This window comes from Pimephales promelas, chromosome 6 (genome assembly GCF_988280905.1).
Source record: "Pimephales promelas chromosome 6, fPimPro1.hap1.1, whole genome shotgun sequence".
Lineage (NCBI taxonomy): Eukaryota > Metazoa > Chordata > Actinopteri > Cypriniformes > Leuciscidae > Pimephales > Pimephales promelas.
The window spans coordinates 25,375,678-25,387,940 of record NC_142774.1 but is presented as its reverse complement, the minus strand read 5'-3'; the positions used below and the strand labels follow the sequence as shown (position 1 = coordinate 25,387,940).

The 12,263-nt window shown below is 39.1% G+C and overlaps 1 protein-coding gene across 2 annotated transcripts in view; it reads left to right on the top strand.

The window, feature by feature from the left end:
* The window catches only part of tet2 (tet methylcytosine dioxygenase 2), a 42,588-nt gene that overhangs the window by 20,742 nt on the left and 9,583 nt on the right, over positions 1-12,263 (top strand). For both annotated transcript variants that reach the window (XM_039694339.2, XM_039694345.2), the window contains one exon: positions 8,869-11,718. In XM_039694339.2, coding sequence (XP_039550273.2) covers positions 8,913-11,718 — 2,806 coding nt within the window. In that variant the 5' untranslated portion in view covers positions 8,869-8,912. The remainder of the gene's footprint in view (positions 1-8,868; positions 11,719-12,263) is intronic.

Genomic DNA, 12,263 nt, shown 5'->3' with positions numbered 1-12,263 from the left:
TAATCATAAAATGGCCCTGATATGTCACTAGACAAGTAGACATTAAGAAATCATGTTCATTTCAAATACTTATATCACTGACAACAATAGTCCAGCCAGGAATAAAGAGTGAAGTTTCAGCCCTTATCTGATGTTGATGTTGTCATGCTGTGTTTTGGTCTGATGCTCCACCCTCCACCTATCTACCAATCACGAAGTCAGTAGTGTTGCGGCATTCGGGTTGCCAGCTCTGCTCTAGTTACCACAGCTGCAGCTACAAACGTGCCAGATAAAAAAAAAATTGGATCCTGTAGTAGCATATCTGGCAACCTCAAGTCACCACTCTACAGTAATTTGAAAGTGGTTGCATTACCAGTTTTGGACACAATCTTACATACAGCTCCTTTAATAAAACAAAAACATATATTAAAAAAACTATTAGGGCTGTCGGATAAACATGTTGACGTGGCTAACGCAAACCCATTTTAACGCTGTCATTTTTTTTATTGCGCGATTTACGGCATTTTTGGCCCAGCAAACCTTTATCACATGCTTTTCCAACAGGACGCAGCATGTGCAGCGCTGCGCAATGAATTCCATTCATTTCAATCGCTTGCGTCGCGTGAGGAAGTTTTGTTGCTTCACCGACCAAAGTGGATCTAACTAGACAGGAAACAAACGGGTTGTTTAGGCTTGCAAGCTGGCCAAACAGTTAAGTGGATGACGAAGTGGAAGCCAGTAAGATTTTGAATAGAAAGTTTACTTTTAAAATATTGCCAAATGGTTCTATTGACAAGTTTGTGCGTTTTCTGTTTTTGTTTTTTTTTGGTCTTTTTTTTTTTTTGGAAGTGAGCTATCATCATCGCTGCATGTCCAGTCTGAAATACCACTTGATGATGACCAAGCAGACACAGCTGATGTGAATTATCCGCCCCCTCATCAATATTAGGACCTCATCGGTATTTCTTTCACCCTTATATTGATGGACAGTGTTACATTAGCCCTTCTTTTACACAGCGCGTTGATCCCAGGAAATTGCCAGAACACCTTCTGTGTGAACGCAAACACGACCCGGGATTGATACCGGGACTGATCCCGGGTTGGGGACCTCGTAACATTGCTGGAATCAGTTCCCGAACTCGCACTGTGTGAACAAAAGCCAGGACCAATGCCGTAAAGGGTGTGTTGTAGTGATGACGCTCGTGCCATAGCGCGACTCTGTTGCTCTCAGAAGAAAGTTTGTGTTCGTCATCAACAAAGAAATGACTAACAAATACCTGCAAACTGGAGCGAAGCAGAGACCAGGAGCTCCTCACTCCGTACTGAAGCTGAGATCGTTCACCAGCTTTGTGGAAAGGTATGCGTGTGTACATGTTTTCGACGCATCCGTTATACGTCTCATCCTGACGTCATGCTTCTTCCGGCAAATCACTGGCAGTGTGAATGAACCGAAATCAAACAATCCCATGACAAATGCTAGGTCACATTATCCGTGTATTTTCTGGAATCTCTGTGTGAAAGGGGCTATATATAGTGTGAGAGATTTTTTTTGCTACAAGTGAGAATGTTAGTGTGAAATTGAACACAGTATTGTCAATGTTGTGTTCAATAAAAAAAAAAAACATTTTCACAAAACAAGACAATCCAATTTTCCATGTTGATAAGAGCATTTAAATGAAAAAAATGGGACAAAAAGAAATCAAGAGACAATTAGAATAGATAAAAATGTGTGATTATTTGTGATTAATCACAAGTTAACTATGTCATTAATGCGATTAATCTTGATTAAATATTTTAATCGTTTGAAAGCACTTTCATTAATAAATCTTGACCTAATCGCTCCATCTGCTGAACCCAATTTAAAGGCCATTTCAAAGTTGTTTTTCAAAACTGTCCTTTACCCCCATCATTCTGGACTCAAACAGATGGAAACCATTACATCAAGAATCTGTTACACATTAGATATCCAGATCTTTCCATATGGCTCTGTAGACAACCAAAAAAAAAAAAAAAAAAAATCTGCAGTTGTCTATTTTCAAAGATATTTTAGCATTCTAAGTTATTTATATGGTTGCATGTGAAAATGTGTTATTGAAGAGATAAAAAAATGATGATTTGTAAGAGTCTGGTTATCTAGAGCCCCTTTCACACAGAGATTCCGGAAAATACACGGATAATGTGACCCGGGATTGTTTGATTTTTGTTAATTCACACTGCCAGTGATTTGCCAGTGATTTGCCAGGATCTGTGAATGCGTTCACACACAACCCGTAAAGATCCCGGAAAGACACATGAAGTCAGGACGAGACATGTAATGCACGCGTCGAAAACATGTACCGTTCCACAGCTGGTGAACGATCTCAGCTTCAGCACGGATAGTGAGGAGCTCCTGGTCTCTGCTTTGTTCCAGTTTGCAGACATTTGTTCGTAGTTTCTTTGTTGATGACGAACATAAACTTTCTTCTAAGAGCAACAGAGTCAAACGATGGCATGAGTGTCATCACTATGACACACCCCTTACGGCATTGGTCCTGGCTTTTGTTCACACAGGCAATGTTATAGGTCCCCAAACCGGCATCGATGCCGGTATCAATCCCGTGTCATGTTTGCGTTCACACAGAAGGCGTTCTGGCAATTTCCCGGGATCAACGCGGTGTGTGAAAGGGGCTTAGGATAGTGCATAGTAAATTAAATAGAAATGTATAGTGAAATAGATAATGATTTTTGAAAAAAAACGAATGCAAGGGGCTCAGGGAATAAAGGCGTAATATACAGTATATTACAATAGCCACTGGTAGAAAAAAAATCTTTCTTTCCTAAAATCCAAAGCTACATGCAGTAGGAGTGAAAATTTGCATACATGTTTACATTTTAAAAACATAAATTATAATCAACCCAGTTACTCTCATATTCAACAGTTCTAATTCATATATGCTCAAATCTATAAATACCAACCAACATTATTAACAAATTGACGTACATAACAAGATGGCTGGAACCTTTTTTTTTTTGTCATTAAATATTTAGTGTTTTTTGACTGAAACTGAGATCCAGGACTATGTTTTTTAACATGTCTTAACCCTTTAGAACCTGAAGCTAAAATGTGTTTTCTTCTCACATTTTGATTTTTTTTTTTTTTGACTGTAAAATTCTAAAACAATGTGCTATCTTCATGGGGAATCTGTAATCTTTTTCAGAATTTGTAAATTTTTGTAAATAGAATTTAACCCTCTGATTATCTTGAGGGAACCCAGACAATTACATTTAATTTTGTAACGGAATAAAAGTTTTAATTTTTTTTTTTTTTACATGTAATTTTACTCTTAATGTTCATACTCAACATTCGTATTAATATTTATTAATGTTCTTACTGAACATTTGTGCAGTTTTTGGAGGATTTATGATATCTTTTAAATTTCTATAAATAAATAAATGTTTATTTAAATAGGATTTTTACAAAGAAAAAAAAACAAAACAAAAACAGCATTTTATATAAAAATAATTTTATAAAAGACCCAGATAACATGGATAATTCTACATGGTTTAATAAGATTTTTGGCCATTTTTGCGGAAATGCAGTTTTAAAATAAAATTAAAAAAACACTTTAACCCTAAAACCGTATTCTGGACAAATTTGGGCAAATTAGTTTTAATTATTTTTTTAAAAATACTTTCCTTGATCTGAGCGGTACAAGACTTGGCTACTTTTCCTAAGTTTGCCTCCAGTACACACTCAATTTTTTTTGACTTTATTCTACAATGTTAAGTGGGTGAAAAAAAAAAACTCCTTAATCCCGTATTTGCCCAAAAATGGGCACCCTATAGAAATGAATGGGAAAAACTGCAATTTAGAGCACTCTTCTTGTTTTTTTGTAAAAATAAATTATTAGATCCAATACAATGCATATGTAACATACACACAAATGAAGGGCTGATCCTGTACAACATTCTCATCATGGCAAATACTCACACTCACACTCACACACTCACACACACGCACACAAACAATGCATTCAGTGAGCATATGACAGAGCTGGGCTAATGTTTGACCATGTTTTTTGGTATGATCCAATCATCCACCTGGCTCATCACCCTCTCTCTCTCTCACACACACTCTCAAACACACATACACACCCACACCCACACCCACACCCACACCCACACACACACACACACAAACAATGCATTCAATGCATTCAATGAGCCTATGACCGAGCTGGGCAAATGTCTGACCATGTTTTTTGGTATGATCCAATCATCCACCTGGCTCATCACCTTCTCTCTCTCTCTCTCTCTCTCTCTCTCTCTCTCTCTCTCTCTCTCTCACACACACACACACACAATGCATTCATACCAAAACACATGGTCAAACATTAGCCCAGCTCTGTCATAGGCTCATTGAATGCATTGTGTGTGTGTGTGTGTGTATGTGAGAGAGAGAGAGGTTGAGTGAGAGAGAGAGGGTGATGAGCCAGGTGGATGATTGGATCATACCAAAAAACATGGTCAGACATTAGCCCAGCTCTGTCATAGGCTCACTGAATGCATTGTGTGTGTGTGTGTGTGATAGCTCTCTCTCTCTCTCTCACACACACACACACACACACACACACACACACACACACACACACACACACACACACACACACACAATGCATTCAGTGAGCATATGACAGAGCTGGGCTAATGTCTGACCATGTTTTTTTGGTATGATCCAATCATCCACCTGGCTCATCACCCTCTCTCTCTCACTCACCCTCTCTCTTACACACACACACACACACACACACACACACACACACACACACACACACACACACACACACACACAATGCATTCAATGAGCCTAAGACAGAGCTGGGCTTTTTTTTGCTACCTAAACTTGCAGTGATGTTTCGTGTTTGAAATGAATGATAAATGATCTACTACTTTGTCTTTTTCTTATATCATGGTTATATTTATCTAAGCATATTTTGGCATCTTTGTATAGTCTCACCTAACACAGATATATCTTTTTTTAAATTACAATTTTAACTTGTGATAGTAAAAAACTTAAGGTCAAATTCATTTTATACAGTGGTTCATAGAGTTAAGCCTATATGCAGCCATTAAGTACTATAGCCATATAGTTACTATTGATATTATTGTTTTTTTGGATAATTTAATACCAAAATAAGACACCAGGTGACAGCAAAGTCACTTCATCTTTAGATTTTAGCTCTAAGAACTTATTGGAATGATATTTTAATGTATTTAAAAAAAATTAAAAATTAAAACATAAAAATAAGCATAAATTACATAGAAAATATGGTACTTTTTGAAGTATATAAATTCCAAAATACCCCCAAAATTTAAAAAAACACCAAAAATGGATAGACAAAACTTTATCGAAGACAGTGATATAACATTTATAATACATAAAAATTAGGATCACACCTGAGTCCTCTGTGCCCACTTTTGTCCACAATTACGGGATTAAGGGCTATAAAATGAATACGGTTTGAGGGTTAACTATTAGATGGCTATAGAGCTTCACTATGCTATTTGCTATTTGACAAATCAAAATATATTTTTTCCCATTTTTTTCAGTAGGATTCATAACTAAATTTAAGTTTTGCATTTTTTGTTCTAACAAAAGTCTTTCAATAATGTTACATTATGATTAGCATCAAACCTGAACAAGATGTTACAAAGAGAATTGTTGCAGTCAAAATAATATATTATTTATTTCAATCATCTTTTTTAATATAATTCTAAAATTTTAATCAACATGTCAGTTACTAACTGTAACAGAACAGAAATGAACAGTTATATTAAATATTGAGTAAAAAAAATACATGATATGAACATCAAAATGCAATGAACTGTACAGCAATAACAAATGAACAAATAGAGCAGTATGTGAAGTTAAAAATAATAGTGAATGGGGGAAAAAAAATAAAACAACTAGGAACAATATTTGGTCACATCTCACACTCTAAAAAATGCTGGTTTGTTTTAACCCAATTTTGGGTCAAATATGGACAAACCCGAAATGTTGGGTTAAAAATGTAATGTAAAAAATTTAACCCAACGGCTGGGTTAGTCCATATTTGACCCAAAGTTGGGTTAAAACAACCCAGCATTTTTTAGAGTGCATACAGTCTCATTTACAGTGCACTGCAGGTGTTTATGCGCAGCCCATTGTCACCCCCAAGGCGTCACCTAACTGACGCCTTGGGAAGCATTTGGACATGCTTCAATATCTGACGCTTTAGGCGCCCTTTAGCGTCGGTTAGATGACGCCCTAGGATCGCGTGTACCCTACCCCCACCCCACACCTAAACCTAACCGCGTCCTCTAACAGACGCTTTCCTTTAGCGTCAGTTAGATGACGCCGTAGGATCGCGTCATGTAAGTGACGCTAAAGGGCGCCTAAAACGTCAAATATTGAAGCATGGTCAAAGGTGACGCCTTGGGGTGAGAATGCGTTGTTATGCGTCAGTGCACTGCAGGCAGTATGCATCGTGTAGCCTTACAAATGTATGCCTGTGTAAGTGTATGTATGTGTGTGTGCGCACATTGTGGATGCTTTTTGCATTCTTGGAAGTGTGCCACTTTATTTTTGTCTATGTGTTCTGCGTTGTTTCTGTTTATGATGATGAATTTTGTATATTTACTACACTCTAAAAAATGCTGGGTTGTTTTAACCCAATTTTGGGTCAAATATGGACAAACCCGAAATGTTGGGTTAAAAATGTAATGTAAAAATTTAACCCAACGGCTGGGTTAGTCCATATTTGACCCAAAGTTGGGTTAAAACAACCCAGCATTTTTTAGAGTGTATGTGGGGTCTCCAGGGACCCCAAAGACAACTAGTGTCACTATTTTTTTCACGCTAACATAAAAACAGATATCATTCCATTTTTTTTTTTTTTTTTGTAGATCTAGAAAGTGGCGCGCATTCATAGGCGCGCACACATACACATGCACACACCACATGCTAACATACATGAAAGCATAACGGCCATTCGCCTCCCAAGTTTCTTTAAAAATCATCCCAATCCCCTCTTCTGATGTCTACCACTTCTTTCACCATGTATTTAATTGTTTGTTTGTTTATTTTATTACTTTATGCAATCCAATACACTCTAATCTGCCACACTTCGAATCTCTCTGTTCAAATACTTTCTTCCCGCTCTGCCAGAAAACTTCTGTCATTTGCTGACAGAAAGCATGAAATTACCGTAATAAGGTTGTATTGCCGAAAAGCTGTCAAGGGCAATTCGAATTGTTTTAATAAATGGTTGAAAAGTAACAGTAAAATGAATACAGCTTGCTGTTATGTGTTGGACGACACTGCTGTTTCTAAAGGGTTAACAAAATGCAAAAAGTCATTGGTACACTACACAACCCTTGCCTGTTAGCTTCTCAGATTTGACTGCACAAGAATATGCTAAGCATGCAAGGAATGACATATCTTTTTCTTTTTTAAAGACCTTCTCTGGTGTACAAGTCTATTTTGAGATATGGGCTAATATTTCAAAACAGTCTGACTTGAGAGGGAAAACAACATTTTTTACAGCATTTAAAAATGCACACACATATACATTAGCCGCTTTTCTACCTTCGGGCCGTAGGTTTCTAAGGGACAGACGATTACAGTTATATTTCCACTTGAGCTTGGTTTGACACAGCACGATTGCAAACTGTTCTTAGCCCGCAATTCTCAGCACAGTTTACCATCTGGCAAAGCGAAATTATTTGAGTGGTTTGAGCGATGTAAACACCATAATAAAAATAATATAAATATATGATCATTCTCCAATGCGATCACTATTTTCATATCATACCATCTGTAAACTACTGCGCTACCAAGGCAGCGACTGGCTTTTTTAATACATTCCAAAGAACTCCTTATGATATTTTCAATACATCACTCTTACACTGTCTCTATAACAGACGGGTGCGGCACAATGTAATGCGACAAAAGCCGCGTTTCCACTGCAATTACCAGGAACTATTTGTCCCAGGAACTTTTTTCACAGGAACTTTTTTTTCCCCAGACCGCTTGCTTACTGCGTTTACACCGCGGGAAGATGACGTTGAACTGCGTGCGACTGCTCTTCCTAGCCTGCACGTTTGTTTTGAGTTTTATGGAGGAGATTCAAGCTGTGCTGCTTTTGTGTGTGATTGGTTTACTAACGAGGTAATTAACAAAACGGTAGAAAAGAGACGAGCACCCAAAGCGTATTCAGAAAGCTCGTATAATGCTAGATATAAAAGTAGACGTTTGTTATCAGCGGACATTGACCGTGAGATGGATGGGACGAACGCGCGCCATCGGGCAGAAAGAATAGTGTGGTAAGAACCCATCAGCATGTTCAGTGCACAAGTCCCAAGCCCGAAAGTTCCTGAACTCTGAAAAAGTACTACCTCGCCAGCAGGACTTTCTGGGGGGGGGGGTTTACCCGGAACTTCATTTAGACCCTGGTTCCTGCGGTGTAAACACACCGAGTACCACCCCAAAGTTCCTAGTTCCTGGGGCTAACAGCAAATAGAGCCCGTTATAAACAGTGATGTTGTCTACAATGGATGCGGTCTGACTATTTCTATATTCCCCATTCTATTTCTGATGTATTCCAAGCGCACATACAACTTCTGTCACAAAGGACAAATGGATTTGCAGCAGTCGCTTTGTCACGTTCAGGCGGTGTGCCGCAACAATGGTCGCGTCCAGTGTAGAGACAGTGTTGTATGAGATGATGGTCAAATTTAGGCAATTTTTACTCAATTATCTTTTTTTTTATCATTTTTTTGACAATCCAGATCATTAGCTAATACCCCACACTACACCAGTACATTATGACTAAATTATGTTTTTACAAATATTCCTTCTCTTTTATGTAGGACGAAGAGAGGGCAGCCTTGTGAATGGACCCAGAGCAGACCAGATGGAAACAGAAAAGACCAGCCATGATACGGAAAAAAGTCTGATACTTGCACAAATCGGTGCCACTCAGCAGACAGACCCTCTTCTCTTCAAGCAACAGAATGGAGATCTGTCACCTGAGGTCTTGTCTCAGCAGTTCAATGGAGACACAAACTGGAGCCATCTCAAGCCCAGCACAGTGGTCTATCCGATGAAACGACAACAGGATAATTGTTCTAACCCTGCTAACATGCAGGGCATATTTGATCAAAACATGTATGAGATGAATGGACAGATGAAACATGCTCTAAGTGAACAGACATATTTGGACTTTCACCAGCCTAAAAAACTCTGTACTGATTCAGGGGTGAATGGAAATGAAGACCTGAGGCTTTGGGATAAAAGAGAAACCGGAATAGAGAACCGATTAGAAGGATTCTCTAAGCACAACAAGCCAGGAGATTTTGAGATAAAACATGGTAAAAGAAACTGTAACTTCTCTAATGGGGATTTATTCTCAATGTCACAGAACAAGCAAGTTCCAATGTCCAATGGTGCTACAACAAGCCCACCTTCAGTAAAGGGTATAACTGGTGACCTCTTAGAGAAAACTTTGTCTCAGTATTACCCAGAGCATGTGTCTATTGCACCTCAAACCAACTCATCTCAAGTAGATCAGGTCACCAGCAACCTGCCTGAGCAGGCGACTTCTTCACCTTCATTTACCTCAGGTTTTTCTATTTCACCCCATACATCAGCCTCCGAGCCACTTGCCAAGGCAGCCCCAGAAGTACAAGGCACCAATGGCAACAACCCTAAATTTACAGTGAATGGATACTCTAGCTTTGCAGCTGAGCAAAAGAAGCCTGCTTATCCTCTCTCTGACCTCCCAGAGTTTGGAACACAATCAAGTCAGGAAGCTTCCAATGTGCCATCACAGACAGGCGTTAATGGTTGCTCACAGATTCAAAAAGATAGAAAAGATAAAAAAGATAACCTTCTGAGCGAGTGTTTAAGTATATTCTCCAAGTCCAACCAGGATTTTAGCAATGAATCATATAAATTGCCCCCAATTATGACAAGTGCCCCCTCACAAAAAACTCAGACAGGTCAGCAGAACCTACAGATTAAGGTGCAACAAAAACAACCAACTGATGAAAACCTCCACAACAATAGAGACTTTTCTTTGCTACAGCAACAGAATCTTGAGCCACCAACAGTTGACAGCAGGTTGATTTCCCAGGCCTGTACACCAACATCACAGAATCAATACAGTGACCACGATAATAAGCCTGAACCAGATCAAGAAAAGACAAAGAGTACAGATCCCCCATCCCAGATGGAATGGATAGATTTAAACTCGGCTTCAGCTCCACTGCCATCAACTGACCACTCACAGATGTGGGATTTTTACCTCCCACAGACCCAAATGCAGCAACATACAGTCTCGCAGAGCCAAAGTCATTGTACAAATTCCATGCCCTCAAACAACTTCCAGTCTTTGAATTTCAGTAATCCCAGTTTTCCCTCACATGAAAGTCAGGCACAAGAGTGTTACAAAAATTCCCAACCTCCTACACAATTTCCCCACAATTCTGCCCCTGAATGTCAACAAAGAAAATCTGGAATGCACAATCATGCTTCCATGCAATTTGACAAACCCCAACACACGTGCCAGGAGTTATGCAAAAATGATCAAGACCAGACACAATCCCAGGGCTTCCTCTCTCAGCCACCACCTACTGAGCCTCATCAGCAGGCAACCAGCACATTTTCCCATCAGCTCCCTCAGGACAGACAGAATATGCAAGCAGCTCCACAAAAAGATGTTTCCCACATCCAGGTAGATGCACCCCTCTTAAAAAGGCTTAAAACAGAGGGTTGTCTTCATTCAGAATCCCAGACAATAGCTCTAGGTATTGAACCCCCAGCACAAACACTGTCTAAGACAACTATAAGAGAATACTCAGCATTTCCAGACCCATCTAATTCAAATGTACAATCCCTGTCTAAAGAAACAAAAGCTCTAACAGAGAGGAAACTCCAGCAGAACATACAGTACCCTCAAAACACCAGTAAACAACAACCAAACTACCAGCAACCTCTCCATCACAGCGTACACAATCATTTGGAATTCCCCCAGTCTCCGATTTCTCAATCACAAGTTTCTAATGGTCTTCAGATACCGGCTCAAACATTTACCAAAACGGAATTGCAAGAGCTCTTTGCCCAAATCCAGAGGGAGTCTCTCGCAAGCCAAGGTGCTCAAGGAGATTTGCAGAGGCACACAGCCTTGCGAATGCACCTTCTGCAGAGGCAGGAGCGACAAGGCCCCAACAACATCAGACCAATTAAGCCAACCATAAAAACTGAAAACTGCTCAGGTTTAGAGACCTCAGCTCAACTGCCACCCATGGACGTGCTACAGCAAGATCAAGACAAAACCAAAGTCATGCCAGTGGCTGTAAAGCAGGAGTATCCTTCTTCATCCTGTGAACAAAGCCTGCAAAGCAGTATTCTTGCTACCATGGAACAGCGGTTAAAACAGTATCAACTATCACCTGTGTTTGAAAGAAAGTCTTTGGTTATCAAGTCACCCAATAAGGTGAAGGTGGAGATTGCTGGGGGTGTGACTGTGCTCTCAACCAGTGCTGAGGGGAATGTCAAGGAACAGTGCAAACCACAAAACTTCACCCCACCAAAAAAGATTGAACCCAGGTTACAAAGCTTTCTGGATTCACCCATGAAGATGCTTAATACACCAATAAAAAACTTACTTGATACACCTATGAAGACACAGTATGATATTCCTTCATGTCACTGTGTTGGTAAGAGATTCACACTGAATTTTGTTGTACACATTTTGTGTTGTTTATACATTAGAACTGCACACTTAAAGGAGTAGTTCACTTTCAAATGAAAATTAGCCCATGATTAACTCACCCTGAAACCATCCTAAGTGTCTATGACTTTCTTCTTTCAGACGAATACAATCCGAGTTACAGTATATTAAAAAATATATCCTGGCTTTATAATGTTAGTTTTCTAATGGCAGTGGATTGCAACCAACGGATTGAAGCCCATAATGTGCTTCCATCCATCTCAAACGAACTCCAAACAGCTCCAGGGGTTAATAAAGGCCTTCTGAAGCAAAAATGAGTTTGTGTAAGAAAAATATTTTATATTAAAAACTTTATAAAGTAAAATAACTAGCTTCCGGCCAAACAAGCATAAGGATTCCATTTAAGTGCAAGTAATGCTGTTGATATTTACACAACGCCATGACGTCATACGCTACTTCTCAAATTACTAATTATTAGTTGTTTACTTCATCATAAATTCTGTAAGTTGTGCATTAGGGGCAAGTAGTCTG